Source organism: Onychomys torridus, chromosome 10 (assembly GCF_903995425.1).
Source record: "Onychomys torridus chromosome 10, mOncTor1.1, whole genome shotgun sequence".
NCBI classification, from domain to species: Eukaryota; Metazoa; Chordata; class Mammalia; order Rodentia; family Cricetidae; genus Onychomys; species Onychomys torridus.
The window spans coordinates 26,075,975-26,100,101 of NC_050452.1; the positions used below are offsets into that span (position 1 = coordinate 26,075,975).

Consider the following 24,127-nt stretch of genomic DNA (forward strand, 5'->3'; position numbering starts at 1 on the left):
GGTTTCTCCTTACACGACTTTCTTGTCCCTCTGACGCTGCAAACCTTGTCTCTGTTAGAACTAATGACAGGCCTGTCATCTGAGGGAGCTTGGCAATTTGCTGCAGGAGTCAAAACATATTGTTAAGAATTTATTAGTTAGCTTCCCTCCCTGAGGGCTGTACACACATCTGACACACGCATGCATAGGGGCTGCTTCCCAAGCTTGTCAACCTTGCTCTCATCTCCTGCTCTGGTCCCTGACAAAATGTATCACAGAGCTCTCTAGCTAATAATGATACTCACTGAGCATCTGCTATCAACTGTGCCTCATGTGCACCATCTTATTACAGCCGCTGAATTGTCTTCATTATACAGAAGAGCAAAAGGAAGCTCGTGAAGGGGCTGCAGTTTCCACGGCTAGGGATCGGGCCCGGGCTGGATTTCCCTAGATCTGACGCCCAGAGCCTGAGATTTGCTGTCCAAAACCCACCGCTGTCCAGAGCAGCTTCAAGCGCACCTCGTGGCTTTCATTCACCATTGTTCCCCTAGCGCCTGGTACAGGCGGGACAGCAGCCCCGGGTGGGAGCCTGGAGCTCGAGGTGCCTTCCACGTTGCGGGCCCAGCTCTTGGCCTGAGCAGCGCAGGAACCCACGCGGACCCACGCGCGCCCCGGGTCCGCACGGCTCACGTGAGTGCCCCACCCGTCCCGCCCACCCCTCCACCGACCCCGCCCTGCCCCGCCCTCCGAACAGGCCCCGCCCAGGCCCCCTCCCGCCCCGCCCCCACTCGGTTCTCGACCGCGCTCGGGTCCACAGCTCTATGGGGAAAGCGGCCGCTCTGAGCCGAGGCGGCGGCTGCGCTGGCCGCTCCCGCGGGCTGTCGTCGCTGTTCACGGTTGTCCCCTGCCTGTCCTGCCACACGGCGGCGCCGGGCATGAGCTCGTCTACATCCGGCTCAGGGCCGGAGCCCAAGCCTCAGCTCCAGCCTGTGCAGGCACCAGAGCGGGAGTTGCTGTCCGAACAGGTGTGCAAGCCAGGTTTTGAACCGGTGCCGAGATCTGAACCAGCGCCCCAGACGACGTCTGAGTCAGGGCCCTCGGGGGCTGGGCAGGAATCGGAGCTACAGGATTTATGGCTGGAGTCAGAGGCGGGCCCAAGAGTAGGGGCTGGGCCCTTCACCAAAATCTCATCGGAGGAGCTAACCTCTCTGGGGTCAACTGTAGGAAACGCGCCCCTGGCCAGACCCGAGCCCAGGTCGGTGTCCAAGCCCCAGCCGCTTCAGCGACCAGGACAGGCGAAGACTTCTGTCGGGAGTCCAGTTTCAGGGGCTGGTGTCCCCAATGGTCGCACCACCTCTGGACAGCTACAAGGGCTGGCTGCTCAAGTGGACTAACTACCTGAAAGGCTACCAGCGCCGCTGGTTCGTGCTGGGCAATGGCCTGCTGTCCTACTACAGGTACGGAAGCGCTGGGGTGGGACGTCTGAGGTTGGAGGGTGGTGATGGCGGGCCTCGACTGTGGTGTGTCACCACAACCTTCTGAGATATTTGGAAGCATGAACCCCTGTAGAAGTAATGCCTGGCAACCGCCAAGGGTGGATGTGACCTGTGGACATGGTCTCTGGCAAGCTTGACTTTAAAGGGTGAGTGGGGAGGTGAAGTGGAGGAGGGAACTCGGTTCTCGGTTCCCCTCCTGTTTCGGTAGTTGTGGAGCCTGGGAGGACACAGCCAGCCCTATGAAGTCCTTGATGTTTCTGTTCACTGTGTTAGGACTGGAGAGAGACAGTTACTGAACTCCACACTTAGGATCCTCTCTTGGGGAGGGCTGCTGTCCCTTCTTCAGAAGGCTACTCAGTTGGTTTCCTACCTTTGCTGGGACTAGCAGACCCCCAGCTGTTATCAGTCACAGTGTGTGCCCTTTGGTTGGAAGTGGGAACTTCCCCAAGGCTTCCTTCCCTTTCACACTAGGTATTTCCTGGGAGTTTAAGCTCCGCCATCTCAGGTCACTCTAGATCGGTGGTTCTCAGACTTGGTGGGATTGCTGCGACAATGTCTAGGCCTCTCTCTGCGTCCCTCCTGCAGAAGGCCCGAGGAAAGGATGGCTTTTCTAAGTAAGGACTGTGGTGCTGCTCCAGGGTCACACTCCAAGGAGCTCTCCTTCACGGTTGTGGACAGAGTTCCTGTGGGAGCTTGAGTTCCCCGACTCACTTTGCTCAAGGACAATACTCAGGCCCTTGCCACAGGGTCTAGACTGTTCTTCCCAGCCCTTTGGAGACCAAGTGCCTGGTTTAGAGACTCATTAAGTGTGCTGTGGCTGAGAATTGTTGCGCCCCACTGGTTAAATGTGGCCCTTGCACCAAGGTGGGGGGCGTTGGCTTATTTCCCTGTGGAGGGGAAAGTCAAGATGAGTCTGAATGTGTGCTACACACAAAGTGTCTTGATGTCTTTTGACCCTCTCAGCTGTGACCCAGAACACACTGTCCTTAGAGTTAGCATACCATCTAATAGGAGATCCTTCCCAGACGTGGTTTTAATTTATCTTAACATACACTTCAGTCATGCAACTTTTTTTTGTTGTTTGTTTGTTTTTTGTTTTTTTGAGACAGGGTTTCTCTGTGTAGCTTTGTGCCTTTTCCTGGAACTCACTTGGTAGCCCAGGTTCGCCTCGAACACACAGAGATCCGCCTGGCTCTGCCTCCCGAGTGCTGGGATTAAAGGCGGTGCCACCACCGCCCGGCTCATGCAACTATTTTACCCAGATATGCCACGGCAGGGGCCCTCGTTGCTGAGTTACTTTTCGTTTGGAGGCAAGGGGCATCATGCCAGCTGTGGACCACACACTTCATTTTATGGGACATTCATTCATTTCATCCTTCTAGCCAGGGTGTGAGGTAGATTTTAATATCGTCTTATTGCACAAGTGGATATTCTGAGCCCCAAGAACATGGCTTTGTCATCTGGTCACCTGCCCAGAGATTCTTACCCAGGCCTCTTGGACGCAAAGCTCTTCAGTGATCTCACCCCTCCAGATCTCACCAACTTGTCTGGAAGCTTGCTTACTAAGAAATGTTAGTTTTTAGAAAACTGCCCTGCAACATGAAGTAACTCACGAGAAAAGCCTGTCCCATGATTGTACCAATGCACAGTCACCCTGGATTCCAGCTTCTAGTGCTGTCTGTGCTTGATAGGTGTGTTAAACTGTAGAGGTCAAAGTAGGACTTATGACCTCGCCTCGTGCTGGTTTGTTTCGTTTGCATTAGAAAAGCAAAGGTTTCCCATTCTGGCTTCTTCTCCTGACTTTGTTGGCATTTGAAGGTAATCTTAGGATGAAGATTCTCTGGGCCACTAAGAAAAAAATTCTTACTGCTTGCTGACAAGGTTGTAGAGATGAACTCTGGTTTGGAGGAAGAAGGAAGAGAGAAAAATGTTTCTCTCTCTCTCTCTCTCTCTCTCTCTCTCTGTGTGTGTGTGTGTGTGTGTGTGTGTGTGTGTGTAAAGCCAACTTCTCTCACTTCATTGGGATGTTTCTAGAGTCCAGGTGGGCATAGTTGTTCTTGGCTCAGCTAGGGGGAATGAATGATCCTGACATTTATCCATCCGTGCGTTCTTAGCTTCATGTAAAGTCTGCTGGGAAGGGGAAACTGAGGCTGACGGAGTGAGCGTTAGCAGCTTACCTGCTGGCACCCTGCTCACAGTACGTGTCAAGATGGAGAACGGCCCTGGGAGAAGCCGGGTCAGCCGCTCTTCTGCTCTGCTGTCTGGAACTTTTCGGGTTCCTCCACAGCCTCTTGGTGTTTCTTGTGTGTGACACCACTTTGCTGTCCCTCGTGGCCTGTTCTCTTTCTTTGAGACAGCCTCCCTGTGTAGCCCAGGCTGACCTTAAACTCATGACCTTTGTGCCTCAGACTTGGCTAAAGAATGTATTCTAAAGAACTAGTTAACCGCTGGTCATTTATTGAGTAAGGAGAAGAAACTCATGCCTGCCCTGACACCCATGTAGAGGTCAGAGGAGACTGTCAGGAGAAAGTCCTCTCCTTTCACCGTGTGGGTTCGGGGAATTGACCTCAGGTCACCAGGCTTGGCAGCAGGTACCTTCACCTACTGTGCCCTCTCGCTGGTCCTGTTTAGCTGCTTTTAAAACCTTACATATTTAGAATTGTTTTATGTATGAGTGTTTTACCTGTATATATGTCTATTCACCATATGCTTGCCTGGTACCCTTGGAGGTCAGAAGGGGGCATCAGATCACCTGGAACTGGAGTGACGGAGGGCTGTGAACCACCATGTGGGTGCTGGGAATTGAACCCAGGTCCTTTGCAAGAGCAACCAGTGCAGCCTCGCTCTTAACACTGCAATTAAATCCTCATATAAAGGGGCAGGGGAAGCATCCCGGGAGATAAAAATAAAACCCATTTCCCTCTAAAGCTGTAAAATACAAACACCCATACTCCTGCGGTTAACCCTGACAACTACCTTTGTTCTTAGTGCTTTAAACCTAAATCGTGATGCAAAAACAAACAAAGCCAGAGGCCTTTGCTTCTAAATGTCCCACAGCAGCCCAGATGAGGAGCTAGCCTTTGCTCAGGCTTCATAGCAGCGAATCAGGACAAGACAGATTTGCTAATGTGCGTTTCATCGCCAACAGACTGAAGCTGCCCGGTCTTTATTTTGGACTGTGTCTAAGACAGTGTTTATTGAACGCAGACAAAGAAGGCGGCAGTCTCGGAGAACAGAAGTGATATATGCTTGCTCAGACCGACTTACGTGTTACTCACAGTGTGGAGCCTGGGCCATGCTCCTGCTTCGGCAGTTTGGGCTTTGTTGGCCCTCCACAGCTCTGTCCATCGCCTGCTGATTAATCATCTGTAGCATCAGGAGCCCTTCACAAAGGGACCAACAGTAGCATTGAGTAGACCTTCAGGGCCCGGGATCACTTACCTTTCAAAACATCTAAATGTATTCTTCCCAAGTTAGCTAAATTAGTGTGCCAGTTTATGGCCACAAAATACACTTCAGGTGCCTCCATTGGGTATTCTCAAAGGAAGAGTTCAACTTCAAAAGTCTCTGAGGGAATCCTGGGGACCAGCAGTGACCATATGAAAATAACGGGTGCCGTTCTCACCAGGCTTGACTTAGTGCCAAGGACCGGTTCCATCAGCAAATGTTGGCTCTCCCTAGGGGCCTGTGAGGCAGCCTGGTCTTCCTGATAGTCTGTTTGTTTGTTTTTTTTGCCTCACAGTACCTAGGCCAACAGATGGATGCAGTGACATTCATGCTACCAGGAGTCATAGGATGCTGCTTGTAAATACTGTCACGTGTAAGCAGTGTTTCTGGGAGGTGTGGTCACTGTACACAGTTCTCTCCAACAATGTGGGAGACATAGTAAGATGGAGGGTGAGATGTTCTCCATTGCCTGGCACCCTTAGTTCTGTGTCTGCTCAGATGCCAACCAGGAATACAATTTCACATTCCGGTTCTGCAGCTAGTTCCCATTTTAAGCATTTTATTCCTAGCTCTTGTCTCACAGAGAACATTTAATTACATGAAATTAGAGGAGAATTTATACTGATAGAGAATTTTCAAAGGTGTTTATCTCAGCAAGTCATTACAGAGAACTGAAATTCCCAATACGACCTTCCTCACATTAAGGAAATTGATAAGGTGAAGCAGGATACTTGTTTGGTCTCGTAAGTGACATTTGTTTCTCAGGGGATGATTTCAGACAGAAACTTTTTTTTTTTTTTTCGAGACAGGGTTTCTCTGTGTAGCTTTGCACCTTTCCTGGAACTCACTCTGTAGAACAGGCTGGCCTCGAACTCACAAAGATCCACCTGCCTCTGCCTCCCATGTGCTGGGATTAAAGGCGTGCACCATCACCGCCCGGCAGACAGAAACATTTTAAAAATGTTTTTATTGCCCATTCTGATCTATGCTCAGCAAGGGGCTAAGCCAGTTAACAAGGAGGACCTTAGCCTAGATCCTGGAGGAAAAAGTCAGTGGTCAAGTGAGAGAAAAATTTAAAATCCTCTGCAGAAGACCATTGCACATTTGAGGAACTGGACCCATTTCAGAGTGGGGGCCAGGTCACAAAAATGGCTCCTTCTTGGTCCTTAGATGTGAGCTCAGCATTCCAGAGCCAACCTTGTGGAGGTTGGGCCCCAAGAAAAGAGCGTTGTTTTTGATGTCACTTTATTAATACTTAATTGATGAAATGGGGAAACAAAAGCCCATCCGCAGCAAAATGCCCCTGAAAACATGAAGTGGAGCCGCATGTCTGTGAGGTGAGGCACTGGGGCCCTCCAGGAGGTAGGCCGATCATATTAGTTAGGCTTGACTTTGAAATGCGGAGTGTTGCATGTGTTGAGAGGCTGGAAGGGAATACACAGACATGTATGTGTGATAAGGATGATGAGGGTTGTTGCCAAGAGTGATAAGTAGACCAGGAGGGTTTGGAGATATGCTGTGCATGCTGACATTTTTAATGAGTTCTGCTGACATGAACTGTAACTCCCCCCAGGAAAAACCTCCTCTGAACTTTCCTCTTTCCGTGAAGAGCTGAAAACCTGAGTCATGCTTGTTGCCTCCTCCTGCCTCATTCCATACCAGATGGAATTTCCAAGCCTGTGTGTCTTTCCTGTAGTCCCCCATCTCTGTCCTGATGCCACATCGTAGCTTTAGTCTGCTTTCTGCCTAACTAGTGCCCTGGCTTCCAGCCACTGTCCTGGTCAGGACCTCCTGCTATGGTGCAGGCTCCCCTGAGCCAGTGGCCCTGGGGTTGGAGAAGGAAGCACATCCCTGTCCTGAACCCCTCTGAAATGCCCGGAATGGCTTCTGGCAACACCAAGGAACAAGGCTTCCTTCTCTAAGAACTGACAGGGTGTGCCTGTGGGCATCTCGAGACGACTCTGTGCCACGAGGACACCGTGGCAAGCTCAGCACCTTCTTTCTGGCATGAGTGGTACTTTGCCACCATAATTGTATCTATAGCTCAGCTGGTCTGTGAGTGGCGGAGGGGAATAAATGAATGAATGAGAGGTGCCTGTGAATTGATGGGTTTAAAACAAAAGCAAATGTGTTTCTTAGTTTGTTTTCTATGTCAAACCTTGTTCATTGAAATAAGATTGGGCATTTACAGTGTAGAATGCAGGCTTAAGCCAGAAGTGCTGGAAAAATGACAGAAATACAGGTATAATATGTCAACAGGCTCAAATGTGTTGTGATGAGTGATTCAGTGAATTTACAAGCTCATTTTTGTGTGGTTCATTGTTTTAGAGAATATTTTATTTGTGTGTGTGTGTGTGTGTGTGTGTGTGTGTGTGTGTGTGTGTGTGTGCAGGTACCTGTGGAGGCCAGAAGTGTCAGATCACCTGCAGCTGAAGTTACAGACAATTGTGAGCCTGGTGTGGGTGCTGGGAACCGAACTCTGATCCTTTTCAAGAGTAGCGAGTGCCCTTAACCACTGAGCCCCCTCCACAGTCCCTGGCCCATTGGTATTTCTGCAGAGTTGTAAGTGTTTAATGTAGTCTGCATGCACAAGGGTGACTTGTCACTTTGTGAAGTTGGTTGTGGATAAAGGAATGAAAAGCAAAATTAAAGTTTTTTTCAAGGATGTTTCTGCCAAGCTTGTAGCTCTTTAAATTAGCTGTGTGGGCTTGTTTACCTTCTGTGTGTTATACATGAGATACTCCATGGGAAGCAGACCACAGGCAGAGATGAGGCCTCTACCCTCCATTGCTCTTGGATAACAAGGCTGTACTTTCATCTGTGAGGTCTTCTCCAGTAAAGGAGCATGGCTTTGCCTTCCACGCTGCAGCTCAGGAGCAACACCAGGACCTGACCCTGCAGATGTCTCCCTGACTCCTATCCTCACTGGGCTCTTGGGTCCAAGTCTAACCCTGAGATGGATGCACTGTTAGGAGGACTCAGTAAGATGTGGCGTACAGTTAGCCTTACAATAAAACTATCAGATCAGGAAAAAATGGGGGAAGGACACATGGGGTGAAGTCTAGGGAATGCACACCCATGGTGCAGGCTTCTCGGGGACTGACTGACTCAATGGAGTGACACAAGACACACCCAATTCTCCAGTAATACTTGACAACATGTGTGAAATATCGCTACCACAGGAGGCTTGTTTCTTAGTCCAAGCTTTTGCTATAGGATGATCATATGGAAGCACCCTCTCCAGCATTGCGTAAATCCCAGATTCCTGTAAGGAGAGCAGGTCTCCAACATACACCTGATTGTATAGACAGTGTGAGCATCATTGTCAACATAAACCACATTGGACAGTCAGCCTGAGCATCACTGTCAACTAAGGAATGGCAGAAGCACCCCCAAAATCCAAAGCTCCCAGACTCCAATCCAGGACTAGTCTTAGAAGCAGGCCCTTGGAAGGATAGCAGCCTCCAGTTTGTGTGTGAATCTTGCTCCTCCTCCTTGCAGACCCCAGTGATGCCGGTCATGGGTGAAGGCTAACCCTCACTCTGCTTCAAGGACAGTGAATGCTCCCTCTTGGCTTTGAGTGATGGGGTGTCCTCTTGTTGCTGACCAGATCAAGCCATATACCAGCTGTATTAGTGACTCTTCTATTTATATGACAAAAGCAACTTATAGAAGGGTTTATTTTGACTTATGGTTCTGGAAGGAGAGCCCATACTCTGTGTGTGTGTGTGTGTGTGTGTGTGTGTGTGTGTGTGTACATGGAGAAAGCACAGCAGCAGAAGTGGGATGCTAGTTCATCACATCTTTATCTATACATAGGAACTGGAAAGAGCAAACTGGAAGTGGGGTGAGGCTATAAACTTTCAAGTGATATATCCTTCAGCTAGACTCCTTGTCCTAAAAATTCCACAACTTCCCAAGGCAGTATCACCAATTGGGGACCCAGTGTTCAAATACATGCGCCTATGGGGGCCATTTCTCATCCCCCACACCAACCTTCTGGGGTCCATATGTGATCTAGTCTGTAGCTCTCTGTCTGCCCCCCCCCCCCCAGAAAAAAAACCCCAAGGAAGGGTAAGAAGGAGGGAGGGAAGGATGGAGGGAGGGGGCGAGAAAGAGGGAGTAAAGAATGTGAGGTCCCTAGGACAAGGTCAGTGCCTGTTGATCTCAAGGGGAAAACCAGCAGGGGAATGGGCTGCTCTGGAAACTGACAGGTGAGGAAATAGCACCACACTGACTGGGCAGCTTGGTGTGTCCTAAATCACACACCAGATGTCACCACACAGGGATGTGGCTTCAGGAGTCTCTGAGTCACACTGCCTCTTTTTCTTTTATATGTGATGCCTCCCCATGTCTCCATTAAAGCAAAACCGAACAAAAACATAAAAACAAAACCACTCCGTGAATTCCTTCCCATCACTTAGCAATGCCTCACTCCTCCTGGCTCCTCCTGGGCCACACCTCTGCACATACCATACCGGTTTGACTCCTATCATTTGACTGCATCGCTGGGCCACTGCCTGAAACCAAGAAAGGGGCAGACGGCCTTGCAGAGCTGGCATGGGACACTGCCACATTGTGTTACCTTTTAATAGCACTGTGGGCACCACTCTGATATGGGGTATGGCTTCCCCAAGGTCACCAGGTACATACAACACTCACTGCCCTTGTCAGCTGCCCCCCTCCAGCTCCTCCTGGGCCTGTCTCGCCCCAGTACCCCCTCCACAACTACATGCCTTTTATTATTCTCCAGGAACTCCACAGAAGCCATTATCTAAGATGGAGGGTGCTTAGTCACTGATGACGGAGTCTTGACCTGACAATAATACCAGGGTCATCTGGATGTTCCTGGGTTGGATCTACTCAGTTCCTCCATGATCTGGAGGAATCATGCTCTGAATGCCCTTCTGTGTAGTGCCGTTTCTCCATGCACACTGTTAGCTAGGTGTGGGCTTCCTCTGGGATGTATTGGTCTTAGTAGACTCTCAAATGTCAGAAAAGTGTTTTATGGAGAACACACTTCATGGGCTAGCAGACCACTTAACAATAGAGTGTGTGCTTAGCATGTGTGATGCCCGGGTTTGGTCTCCAGCATAAAAAACAATCAAGCAAGAAAAACAAATGCTTTGTAATATGGATCTCGTCTATGCTATAGAGACCCAATGTACAGGGGCTGAGGAGATAGGGGGTGGCTCAGTCAGTAAAGTGCCTTTTTTGTAAGCAGGAGGATCTGAGTTTGATTCCCAGAATCCCCAATTTAAAAAACTGGACATGGTGACACAGGCTTGTAATCCAGCACTAGGCAGGCATAGACAAGTCATCAGGGCTCTCGAGCCAGATTGCCTAGACTGTTTGATGAACTCCAGGTCAGCCCACGAGAGCGATCTTGTACCCCTGGGATTAGATGACAGCATCTGAGGAATGGTAGCTAAAGCTGACCTCTTGCCTTTACATGCATGTGCACACATGCATAGATGTGCACCCATACTGACCCGGCAAGGGAGGGAGGTGAGGAGAAGGAAAGAGAGAAAAGAAGTCAACATTCAGTCTGGACCATTGCACTAGCCCAGGGGACCACTGCAGTAGCCCAGGGGACCATTGCACTAGCCCAGACCATTGCACTACCCCAGGGGACCACTGCAGTAGCCCAGGGGACCATTGCACTAGCCCAGGGGACCATTGCTGTAGCCCAGGGGACCATTGCACTAGCCCAGACCATTGCAGTAGCCCAGGGGACCATTGCAGTAGCCCAGACCATTGCACTAGCCCAGGGGACCATTGCACTAGCCCAGGGGGACCATTGCAGTAGCCCAGGGGACCATTGCAGTAGCCCAGGGGACCATTGCAGTAGCCCAGACCATTGCACTAGCCCAGGGGACCATTGCACTAGCCCAGGGGACCATTGCAGTAGCCCAGGGGACCATTGCTGTAGCCCAGGGGGACCATTGCACTAGCCCAGGGGACCATTGCAGTAGCCCAGGGGGACCATTGCACTAGCCCAGGGGACCATTGCAGTAGCCTAGGGACCATTGCTGTAGCCCAGGGGGACCATTGCACTAGCCCAGGGGGACCATTGCAGTAGCCCAGACCATTGCAGTAGCCCAGGGACCATTGCTGTAGCCCAGGGGGACCATTGCACTAGCCCAGGGGACCATTGCAGTAGCCCAGGGGGACCATTGCATTAGCCCAGGGGGACCATTGCAGTAGCCCAGGGGGACCATTGCAGTAGCCCAGGGGGACCATTGCAGTAGCCCAGGGGACCATTGCTGTAGCCCAGGGGGCATTATGGAATTTCTGGGGGAATAAGGTAGATCATCTGGAAGAGGAGAGGTTCAGGATGAAGAAGGGTCCAGGGTGTAAGAGAGGGGTTCAGGATGGAGGGGAAGGGTCCAGGGTGGAGGAGGATAGGTCCAGGATAGAGGGAGGAGGGTCTAGGGTGGAGGGGGGGGGGTCCTGGGTGGAGTGGAGGGGCCCAGCAGGAATGGAAGGGAAGGATCTGGGGTATGTTTGTTGTCCAGAAGGGCATCTGAGCCCTCCTGCTTCCTCATCACTAAGGCCAAACCCTTGACAGAGAGGAGGAGGTAGGTTCTTTTGCTCAGGCTTTGGTTGTCAGTGAATCACAGGGCATGCAGGAGGACAGGTCACATCATGGTAGACAGGAAGTAGAGGAAAAGGGCTCCCCAGGTGACCTCTTTCCTCCATAGATTTTGGTTCTCCCTTTTGCCATATCCCAGGAAAGCCACCATGTTAGGATGCATCATGGGACTCAGTTGCTAGGTGAAGCCTGTGGAGGTGGGGTTTTGCTTTGAATTTTGTACTTCGTGGCTTACAAGAACCTTTGAAAAACGGAAGAGCAGAGGTTCCAAATCTGCCCTCTTTCATCAGGGGTTGGCCTGAATTTAAGGCCTCTGGCTTTTCAAAGAAAACTTCAGTGCATTACACAAAAATCTGGACTGAACCAGCCCTCCCTGTACGTCCCTCCTTGTACGGCATTAGATTTTAATAAGGACCAGATCTGAGCGGTCGTCATAACGGCGTCCATGGTGCTTCTGCACGTGTTACTCCTAATTGATGACCACCCAGAGAGAAAGGAGTGTAACCTATGGTTATAGATGGGGAAGCTGGCACAGTTCCCAGTGCAGCAGCCCCGGGAGTAGGTGTCTGAGCTGGGAGCTGAGCCCAGTGTTCTGTGGCGCACACGCCTGCTGAGCCTCCCTTACGGTTGGAGGCAGCATGTTTCCATCCGCAGCCAAGCCTGCGCCCCCAGGCTTCCCTTAGTTTAGGCAGTGCCCTGTTTGCCTTGGAGATCTGTGTGTACAGCCTCAAGGTGGCCCAGGAGCCTTGGGGACCCTCCTTTCTCTCTCTGCTCCTGTGGGTCCCCTTTATTCAGGAGCCTTCACCCCCGGCTTCACTGGGGGTTTGTTCAGGGCTGGGCTCCGTGTAACTGCAAGTGAGATGCTGGTTCTGGAGGCCTCAACAGGAGACTCTCGTTGCTCCTCTGCGGTCAGATACTCACCAAACGCTTCAGTGGTCTGCAAGGGCAGGCTTATCTGTCGTCTGTTGTCTGGAAGAGCAGCTGGCGCAGTGAAGCATGCCTGTAATCTTAGCACTTAGAGGCGAGGGAGCGGAACCATGAGTTTGCCTAAAAACAGAAAAACAAACAAACAAACAAACAAAAACAACAGGGGCCCGGGTTGTGGCTCACTGGTGAGGTGCTTGCTCCCCTGGGTCCAGTCTTCAGCACCACAACATAAGGCTCACTATCTCAGTTCATTCTATTTTAATCTTGGTTTTAAAGAGAAGAGTCTTGCCATGTTCTCACAACTGGCCTTGTAAGCCAGGGTGCATGCAGTCCTCCTGCCTCCGTCTCCTGAGAGGCTGTGACTGCAGGAACGTGCCTGTGTTCCCAGCCTTATCTCGATTATTATTCTAGATTTTTTTATTTTATGTGTATGCGCGTTCTGCCTGCGTGTTTGTCTGTGCACATGTGCATGCAGTTCCTGTAGCGGCCAGAAGAGGGCGTCAGTCGTACAGGTAGTTATGTTTGATGTTGGTGCTGGGAACTGAAACTCTGGAAGTGCCCCTCTCCAGCCCCAGCTTGCCTGTTTCTGATGCCGGTGTGGGGTTATATGTCACCATGGTTTGTTTGTTTTTCTTCCAAGACAGGATTTCTCCATGTAGTTTTGGTGCCTGTCCTGAATCTCGCTCTGTAGGCCAGGCTGGCCTCGAACTCACAGAGATCTACTTGGCTCTGCCTCCCGAGTGCTGGGATTAAAGGTGTGCGCCATCGCCGCCCAGCGTCACTGTGGTTTTAATTTGCATCCCCTGATGATTAGTGACACTGAGGACCTTTTCATACACTTATTGATAATTTCTATATAATTTTAGAGAAATACATATCTTGTACCCTTTTTATTTGTGTGTGGTGCTTGAACTCAGGGCAATGCTGTACCATAGATCTACCTCCTTAGCTTCTTACACACATTCACACACACACACACACACATGCACACATGCACTGGTACACACTCATACACACATAGATGCACACTCATGCACACACACATGTACAGGTACACACACATGCACTGGTGCACACTCATACACACAGATGCACACTCATGCACACACACAAATGCACAGTTACACACACACATGCACAGGTACACACACACACACACACACACACACACACAGTTTTAAATTCAGGGATGGAGTCTCACTAAGTTGCTCAGCCTGACCTCTAACTTGCTGTGCAGTCAGTTGGTCATACCTCTGCTTAGACCCTCTTGTCCCAGCCTCCTGAGTAGCTGGGATTACAAGCCTGTGCCACCAGGCCCAACCTTTTTGCTCGCTCTTAAAATCAGTTGTTTGTTATTGCTGACGTGTAGGACGGCAGCGTCTATCGGCTGTGTGGTCTGAAGATGTCCCCTTCCTGCTTTGGTGGTGGTGTCTGCAGTTCTCATGTGTTCTCACCCGCTGCTTCCCTTTGCTGCCTCTGGGTTCCGCCCTGGAAAAGCCAAGTCTCAAGCCAACCCTTCCCAACCCCCTGCATTTTCCGCTAAGAATTTTAGAGTTTTAGATCTTAAATTTAGAGTTTTACTCTATTTGGAGTTGACAAAACTTTTTTTTGGAAGCCTTCGGATTGGAATGCAGGGCCTCAAGCTTATGCTGTCCCCCTGAGCCACACTCTACATGTGATCAGATAAGGCTCTAGACCCTCCCCTACCGTGGGGTGTCCAGCGGTTCAGCCCTGTTTGTTGAGGATACCCTCCTTTCCCTATCTAACATTCCTGGCACTCTCACATTGGAGGTCCTTTGACCACATACATGGGGTAGAAAGACCACCCTCCTGAGAAGTCCCGTATTGGTTAGAACTGAACACTGCTGATGTCATGACCCAGGTGTACCTTTATCATCTGCGGAGGTGGGTGGTGGTGGTGGTGGTGGTGGTGGTGGTGGTGGTGGTGGTGGTGGGCGGGTAAATCCAAGGAGACAGATCTCTAAGGTCCTTCTCACATCTCAACCTCTCTCTCTCTCAGGCATGTTTTGCACGTGTGGGTGTGCATTTGTGCATGTGGAGGCCTGAGGTCGACCTCAAGTGTCACTGAGCCCAGAAGTCACCTATTCAATCTAGCAAGTCAGTTTGCTTGCTCTGGGGAGCCCCTGTGTCCACTTGGGGCCACCCTGCCCACCCTGCATGTAAGTAGGTGCTGGAGGGAATCTGAATTCTGGCCCAAGCGCTGTGCAGCTGGAACTTTACCCCCTGTAAATCTCTCCTCAGATTACCCCCCCCCCCCGTTTTTGAAGTGCTGGGGTCCAGGGCCATGCATTTGATAGGCAAGTTCTCTCCAGGCAGCCATATCTTCACCCCTCTTGAGAACTACATGTGGGCGGCAGCCTGTGAGAAGGCGGGCGGCATCAGGGGCGGATTCCTCAGCCCTTGGAAGGTCTCTGAGAGGCTTGCACTTTGTGTGGCTTTTAGCATCTCCCTTTTGTCTCCTGTTCATCTGCGTGTATATAACCATGGCTCGCCATAAGCCTCAGGTCTCTCTCTCCGGCATCATGTGCTGTGGGCCTCTTCCTCCACCACCACACTCCAGTGACAATGGATCCTGCGTGTACCCTGACACAGTAGACAAAGGAGAACAGATCCTCAGCTTGCTGTGCTCCTAGATTAGACAGCTAGATCGGACAGCTTTACCCCCACAGACTACTGGGGGGTACAGCAGCAATGGGTTAGTCTTGTTTGAGCGCCTGCAGGTGGCTGAGGCAAGAGTGGGCTAGTGGGGTGTATCATTCTGCCATGACAGGAGAGAGAACAGAGGCCACAGCGTGCATGCAAGCAGAATGATGCTCTCAATCTGGTCCACATTCTACTTGGATGAATCACAGCAACCAACTCATAGGCATTTCTTTCCCACTCGCCTGCTCCCAAATACCTGGCAGCCACTTCCCAATTGACTCGGAGGCTTATTATTACTAACAAATGATCAGTCGATAGCTCAGGCTTGTTACTAGCTAACTCTTACACTTAAATTAACCTATATTTCTGTTTATGCTTTGCCATGTGGCTCATGGCTTGTTGCCTCATTTTTATACATCTTGCTTGCTCAGTGTTTGGCTGGTGTCTCCCCAACTCTCCCCTTCTCCTTCCTGCCTGGCTACTGGCCAATTAGTGCTTTATTAAACCAACTTGAGTGACAAATCTTGTGTGTGTGTGTGTGTGTGTGTGTGTGTGTGTGTGTGTGTGTTTAAGATTTATTATGTATACAGCATGTATGACTGCAGGCCAGAAGAGGGCACCTGATCTCATTACACATGGTTGTGAGCCACCATGTGGTTGCTGGGAATTGAACTCAGGACCTCTGGAAGAGCAGCCAGTGCTCTTAACCTCTGAGCCATCTCTCCAGCCCCGTGATAAATCTTTGTATAACAGGATTATTCCACAGCACCTATTCTCTGCTCTGGGGGTTGATCCCGAAAAGCCCAGTGGTAAATTTGTAGCTGTGGATTGTACATCATAGAGGACATTAAGAGTGGCAGAGTACGCTTCCATGTTCTGCTCTCCCTTCTAGTGACCATATGCTTTAGTCTCTTGATAAGATTTATTCCTTGACAGTTTCATATACATGTACAATGTATCTTAATAATATCTGCCCCAACTCCAACAGACACAAGCACCCCCAACATATACATTCTCTGGCATTCTTCCAACCATGTCTTCTGTGGTGTTTGCTGAGTCTTGGGGGTGGGTATGTTGTAGAGTGTGATAAGAATAAGAACTTAGTAGTTACTCAGTCTCAGTACTTTGACCAGTTATGGGTCTCTGCACTGACTGCTGCCCATTGCATAAGAAACTTCTCTGACCAAGGTTGAAAGCAACATGAATCTATGAGTATCAATATAAATATTTGGAAGACAGTTTGACAATGTGTAAGTTTAGGGTAACAGTAGTAGTGCTTACCCCTGGGCCTCTGACCTCCTCAGCTATGGGCTTTTGCCCAGGTTTACAGTACTAGGCACGAATTCCCTCCTGTGGCGTGTTCCCCAAATCCAATCATAAAGCAACCATTACACCCGTAACAGCCATGCCCTTTGTGTACCTGTGGGCTCACCTTGTCAATAATGTAATGTGCAAGGTCCACTGCTGAGTAAGTCCATGGATGACTTCCCATGGCAGCCGGTATAACACCTTTTAGTATTGTGAAAGCTAGCCAACAGGAAGTTCCCAGATTTGTACCAGGTTGGTTCTCTATGCTGTGCAACCAACATATGTTGTGTCTTTAGCAATAGAGTCTTACCATCTAGTTATGGTGGAAAACCAAGAGCAGTGGCAACATCCTGTGTTGTTTGGGGTGGGGGAGGGCTCCCTACCCTATAACTCAGAGGAAAATGAGCTTTATGTTACAGCTGGCACTGACACTTTCATTTAAATTTTAAGATTTATCTATTTTTTTTTTTTTGTTTGTTTGTTTTTGTTTTTTCCAGAGCTGAGGACCGAACCCAGGGCCTTGCGGCAAGTGCTCTACCACTGAGCTAAATCCCCAACCCCAAGATTTATCTATTTTAATTTTATATGTATTAGTGTTTTTCCTGCATGTACCTCTGCATGTGGGAGCCTACAAAGATTCCAACTTGTGGTTTGACTCAAGATCAGAGAGTCAGAGTTTATGTTGTTCTCCAAGGCTGCATAATAGGGTGCAAAGACATGGTTACCAGGTGTCTTATACTTCTAGGCCTAATCACAAGATGCTTTGCTGTGGGGCGTGGTTACCAGGTGTCTTGAAGGGTCTATACTCGGTTGTACATTATGCTTTGATCTTGAAAGGGGGAGGTCTTTTGCTTTTCCCCTTGCAAGTTTATAAAATGTCCATTAGAAATAAACTCAAAGCAACTGGGTATTGACCTAGGGCCTTCCCGAAGCTATGCTGTGTCTCTGTCTTTCTCTCCGTCTACATCTATATTTCTTCCTATTACTTTTCAGTTCCTTACTCCCCCCACTTCAAGGGATCCTTCAATAGGTCAGGGCTGGACCCCAACACTGCTGGGCCCTGACATCTGTACACCATGTGCATGAGGTGCCCACAGAGGCTAGAACATGGTATCTGATCCCCTGGAACTGGAGTTATGGATGTTGTACTCTACCATGTGGGTGCTGGGAATTGAACCTTGGTCTCCTGCAAGAGCAACAAGTGCTCTTAACCTCTTAGCCATCTCTTTAGCCCCAGATTTTCATTTAATAACCCACATTTTATGAGAGAAGCTTTCTATGCAGGATATTTTTGTTAAAAGTCCTGACATAGGGAGAAGGAGAGAGGCCTAGACCTTCCTTTTTCTTTTCTTTCTTGTTTTTTTTTTTTTTTTTTTTTTTTGGTTTTTCGAGACAGGGTTTCTCTGTGTAGCTTTGCGCCTTTCCTGGAACTCACTCTATAGACCAGGCTGGCCTCAAACTCACAGAGATCCACCTGGCTCTGCCTCCCGAGTGCTGGGATTAAAGGCGTGCGCCACCACCGCCTGACTTATACCTTTCTTTGTTAGACCAGGCTAGCCTCAAATTCACAGAGTTTCCTGCCTCTGCCTCCCAAGATCAAAGGTGTGTACTGCCAAGACTATCTTAAATTATATTGTTAATTTTCTTATATTTCCATAAGGCTTTATCATAATCCTTAGTTTTGGTTAACACACCCCATCTCCTCCTCTTCCCCATCCCTTCATCCCCTCCCTGTGCAGATCTTTCTACCCACAGTGCCCCCTCCCTCCCTTCATTCCACCTGTATTCTACTGCCCCCCTCCCTTAGTTCACCCGCCCCCAGGACCTCCTTCTGGCTTCCAGACTTCCTCATGTGCTCCAAGCCACCTCACTAGCCACACACTGCACAGGTGTGTCACCAGCCTTGGGAAGCTGATGAGATTTTCTAGGTCCTTGGTATGGGGCATGGCATGGTACAAAAGAATACCTTGGTAGGAAAGTGGTGTTGTTTTATTTTTGTCTGTGCTGGAGACCAAACCCAGAGCTTACTGTATGCTAGGCACCTGCTGTACCCATGAGCTATACCTCCTTCCTGGAAAGGACTTAGGAGTCATCACACCAGCCATTGCTCATTGGCTTCTCAGCCCCATGGACACACCAGCCTCTGAGCACACTAGTGGCTCAGATGACAGGAAGTCTCTACTCTCCAGGACAAGCCAATGTTCTTCCACAGTGCTGGATGTTAGAAAAGTCCGTTTGTTGAGCTGAGCTAGGGACCTGTCCTGGGATGTTGCTGTCCTGTCAAGGCTGGACTCATCTTCTCCAGAGAGGTTGCTTCAGTGTCTCTGTGGATTACCCATTGCTGCGTGACAAGTCACCTCCAAATCTAGAAGCTGAAGGCAAAAGCATTGTTTCCTAGTTTCTGTGAGTCAGACATTCATGAGTGGATGGACAGTTGGAATGCTTCTTTCTGGCTTGGATGTTCCTAAGGCTGCTTCCTTCATCCTGGTGGTACTGGGAGCCACAGTGTGGCACACAGCATACCCTTTTGTCCAATTAGCTTTTCTTGCAAATGTTGCAGTGAGCCATTGGTCTGGTTCAAGGCCTCTGTTTTCTGGTACATCATCCTCACTGAATCCTCACTGAAATACTCTCGGTTATCCTGAGACCACCTGGAGTCAGGGAGATCCTACAGATATTGTTCCACAGAACCAATCCCTTCAAGAGCTCCAGCAGGTCCTTTTTTTTTTGAGCTGAGGATTGAACCCAGGGCCTTGTGCTTGCCTAGGCTAAATCCAGCAGGTCCTTGATGGGGTAGATGTTAGGGTGGGCCAACCCAAGGCCTGGCTCTTGGCTTGGGTGGTAGTTGAGCTGATCAGTCTTGGTCACCTGGACTACCCCCCTCAGGTGAGGGGTGGAGCTAGCTCCCCTGCACCGGCCCTCCGATTGATCACTCATGGTTCTTAGGGCCCCCTGAGGTGACATGGGCCACAGACATCAACAAAGACCCAGCTACAGCAGAACCATGGACCCAGACACAGCCCTTGGCAGCAGCTTGGGCCTGGACTATACCCTGTCTCTGGGTGGAAACACAGGCCACCCAGATCAGGATGGCTCCAGTGGTGGCACAGTTCCCAGACACCAACAAGGCCACCCGAGACTTCTGGCAACACAGGCCTCCGACTTCATCACAGACCCTAGCTGCAGTAAGATCACAGATTCAGATATAGTCCCCAGCAGCAGCTGGGTCTGGATGCCACCATTGCCCAGGTGGCAGTACAGGCCACTCATATTAGCACGGCCCCAATGGCAGTGTGGCGCTCGGACACCAACACAGCCCCAGATCTTGGGCATCCACACGGCCTTCGATGGTAACATGGACCTCAGACATCAATACAGACCCTGACTGCAGTAGAGTCATGGACCCCACCACTGCCCTCAGCTGTGCTCTGGCCCAGACATCACCATGGCGTCGAGTAGCAACATAGGCCACTGGAGCTGCATGGCCCCGCCTGAAGCCTAGCCCTTGGAGGAGACTCCATTTCTTTGTTTTTTTCCTTTTCAAGACAGGGTTTCTCTGTGTAGCTTTTGGAGCCTGTCCTAGACTAGCTTTGTAGCCCAGGCTGGCCTCAAACTCACAGAGATCCACCTGCCTCTGCCTCCTGAGTGCTGGGATTACAGGCGTGCACCACCATCACCTGGCGAGACTCCACTTTTAAAGGCAGTAACTTACGTGGCCGGCAGGAGGCCTCTGGCTCTTGTCCTGTAGTCTCCAAAAGGCTGCTTGAGTGTCCTCATGATATGATCACCAGCTTTCCTAGGGAAAGGATACACACAAAGAGCAAGGCAGGAGGTGCTTACCCAATGTGTGAGAACCCTCTTGCTCACACCGGGGGCCTTCCTCAAGGCTCAGGGAGAAAGGAAGACTCCAAACTTCCATGCTGGTCTCCCTCACCTGTGAACAGCCCTACTTTGTAGATTGGAAAAACAGAAGGAACACCCCACCCCAAACTAGGAATCAGGACTTGGTAAACTGTTTAATGGGTGAGAGGGATGCTTCGGAGTGCCAGGGTGTTGCTAGAAATAAATGCCGTCTACTGAGAGCCTAACCACCGCCCTCGGCCCTCTCAGCTGCCACAGTCTGGAAGACAGAGTTGAAGGCTGGGGCACCGCTGAGGCTTCTCTGGGGAGTGGCCAGACCATGCATTGTCCTACTGTAGTTCAGGAATCTTGTCATGGGGAGGTCCCTCTCTGCCACGGACTTTCCTGTTCTTCCCTCGTTCAGTCCACGTGGTGGAGGGAGGTGGGAGTTCACCCACAGGTGCTCCGTGTCATAGGAACCCAAGATGGTGGTTGCCCCAGAGCTGGTTCATCACTCTAGACTCAGGGCCTATCCTGGGCCTGGCAGCCCTCAGGAACCGCCATGCTGACTGGGTGCAGATGGTTTCAAATGCACACTGTGCCTGCCTGCCCTTGTTGGGGGGGCCTTTGGTTTTATAGCTGCTCCTGTGTTTTGACATTTTGCCATCTGTGTCTGCTTAAAGCCAGATGGGAGTCCCCTTTACATTAGATTATTGCAACTAATATTAATGTCAGTGCCTGTGGTACTAGAGGCCGCAGGGGTGTGTGTGTGTGTGTGTGTGTGTGTGTGTGTGTGTGTGTGTGTAAATTCCTGAATAAATTATCCATAACCTCATGCTGTGATATGTACATTTAAATGTGATTAGCCTTGGTGTGTTAATTTGGAATTAAGCATTTCCTTGATTGATCTCTGTGTGTGCCCTGCCACAAGACAGGGCTTCTCTGTGTAGTCCTGGCTGTCCTGGAACTCACTCTGTAGACCAGGCTGGCCTCGAACTCACAGAGCTCCACCTCTCTGTGTCTCCTGAGTGCTGGGATTAAAGGTGTGCGCCACCACCTCCCCTGCCATCACCAATTTGTGGCATTTCCACCTTCTCTGGCGAGGTAACTGATTTTTTTCTTTCTTTGCTTAGTCTAGCGTCTTCTCTGGTCCATATTCACACCACTTGAGTTACACGAAAGGACACTAGCCGCAGAGTCTCAGGGCACCCTGGAGGCGGTGGCAGCCGCTGCCAGCATTAGACGGTAACTTTAAAAAAAGGAAAATCTGTTCAAGTATCCTGAAATGTTCCGTGTAGGAGAGCCCGGAGTCACAGGCCCACGGCTGCACTCGAAATAGAGCCCCGTGCCCTGGGGACCCCACTGTCGCCTTGTTTCTCATCCTCAGATGCCTAGCGCGCAGCCTCGTTCCCGAGCCTGGGACTCAGGAGGCCCCCCGTTGTCACCAAAGTGACTCTTCTTCCTGCAGGGAAGATCTGAAATATTATACTTACTTCTGATTATGGAGATATAAGTGGATCTATTATATAAGGAATCCCTTGTTCTCGTCACCCACCGCCAGCAGCAGCTCTCACCTGTGGTCCCAAGCTGTGGCGTCCATGTGCCGTGTGATTTGAAGCGAATCTCTTTAACATCTTTAACTTTGGTTGATAATACTTCCATAAGTGTCTCTTTACTTATTTTTAATTTGAAATTACATTTCTTTATTTGCGGGGGTGGGCGTACTCTTAGAGGTCAGACAACAACTTTCAGGAGTAGGTTCTCTTCTAGGTTGGCAGGCTCTGTGGTAAGTGCTTCTTTCTACCCACTGAGCCGTCCTCACCAGCCCATTCGTATGCATTTTATGTCTAACACATAACAATAATTCTGTAATGCTGTCACATGTCCTGTTAACATTGAAATTTCACCATTGGTTTTAATTTTTTTTCCATTTTCGTGTGTGTGTGGGTACATGTGTGGGTATATGCATGTTTGAATGTGTGTGCACACATGTATTTGTGGGTGTGCGTGCACATGTGTGCACATGCATGCAATAGCTCATGTCAGGAACCATCCTTTGATCACTCTTCTACAGTATTACTTGAGCAGGGCTTCTCAATGAAACCCACAACTCACTTTGATGTAGCCAGGCCTTCTGGCCAGTGTGCTCAGGAGATGCCCCCATGCCTGCCTTTCTGAATCTGAGCCATGTGAATCCTCGGGATCTGCACCCCAGTCTTCTTTCTTTTCCAGCAAGCAGCTGAATGGCCAAGCCGTCTTCCAAGCTCCATCTTTCTTAATTTCTAAATAAGTTCCACACACCTGCAATTTATTAATGCTTATCTTCAGATTTAAAGTTGAAAATAGATTTAAATTTTTTGTTTTCGAGACAGAGCTTCTTTGTGTAGTTTTTTTGGTACCTATCTTGCATCTCACTCTGTAGACCAGGCTGGCCTTTGAACTCACCGAGATCCACCTGGCTCTGCCTCCCGAATGCTGGGATTAAAGGTGTGCACCACCACCGCCCTGGCAAAATTAGATTTTTTAATACCATGTATGTTGATCATGGTCTTCCCTCCCCCAACTCCTCCCAGATCCTCCCCACTTCCCCACCCACCCAAATCTATACCTTTTCTTTCTCTCTCTCATTAAGATACAAACAGGCAACTAAAAAATAATGATAAAATAAAATCAGATAAAAACAAACAAACCAGAATAGTGGAAGATACTTTTAATGTTGATATAATTTTAAATTTGGAGGTAAGTTACAGGAATAGTGTGAAAACTCCTGTGTGCTTCACTCAGTTCCCAAATAGCTAGCATGCTGTTTGCCTTGTGTCTGTGGGATATTTACATGTATTGTTATTTAAGAGCAATTACAATGAGGCCCAGTATCCTTTCCTCCCTTCCTCCTTCCTTCCTTCATTCCTTCCCTCCCTCCCTTCTTCCCTTCTTCCTTCCTTCCTTTTTTTTTTTTTTTAAAAGACCAGTTCTTCCTGTGCTGTCCCTGCTGGCCCTGAATTTCCTCCTACCTCCGGTTCCCTGAGGGCTGGGGTTACAGCCTGCACCACTCTACATTGTCATTTACTCTTTCTGTGTGTATTCCTTAAGGTAGGACATTCTCTCCGTTCCTCAGCACAAACCATGACGCAATGCTGCCAATAACCCACAGGCTGACTTGCATCCACCATCTGCCCCAGGGTCCTGTGGAGGCGCAGGATCCAGTGCAGTGCTCTGCAGTCCACATTCATTTCAAGCAGGTCCTTTGTTTGTTTGTTTCCCATTATTCATAATTTTGACATCTGTGGTAAATACATGGCAGTGGCTGCAGAGCGCCTGGCTGTGGGGTCTCTTGCTGTCTTTGGGTGTTTGGACTCAGGTCCTGCATTTTTGGCAGGAGTGTTGCAGAACACGGTGCCTTGTCCTCCCCAGCAAACCCTGTCAGGAAACATGTGACGCTGATTTCTTGTTCTATTATTAGCGCGTAACTTTTATCACTTGGCCAGGGTGGTGCTTGCCAGATTTCTTCACTGCAGACTTAATGAGTTTTATGATTCTTAATTACTAAATAATTAGTGGTTTTTTTTTTTTTAAACAAGTGTATGCTGTGTGTCTGTGTGTGTGCCACATATGTATGGGTGCCCACTGAGTCCAGAGGTGTCAGATGCCCTGCAGCTGGAGTTACAACTGTGTGCCCTGTAGGTGCTGGGAATCAAACCTGGGCCCTCTGAAAGAGCAGTATGTGTTCTTAACTGCTGAGCCATCTCTCCAGGCGGGTAGGTGTTTTATAGAAAGACACATTGGTGCCGTTAACTCCTGTTGCTTGACAAACTTTCATCCTATGGTATGAGGGTCCTTTGATGATTCATACCCCAAAGCATCAGCTATTGTC

General features: G+C 49.6%; 1 protein-coding gene across 1 annotated transcript in view; it reads left to right on the plus strand.

Moving 5' to 3' along the window:
* Window positions 1–757: 757 nt before the first annotated feature.
* Osbp2 (oxysterol binding protein 2) overlaps window positions 758–24,127 on the plus strand; it is a 166,002-nt gene continuing 142,632 nt past the window's right edge. Inside the window, 2 exon segments of the mRNA XM_036200748.1 lie at window positions 758–1,316; window positions 1,318–1,436. Coding sequence (XP_036056641.1) covers window positions 801–1,316; window positions 1,318–1,436 — 635 coding nt within the window. The 5' untranslated portion in view covers window positions 758–800.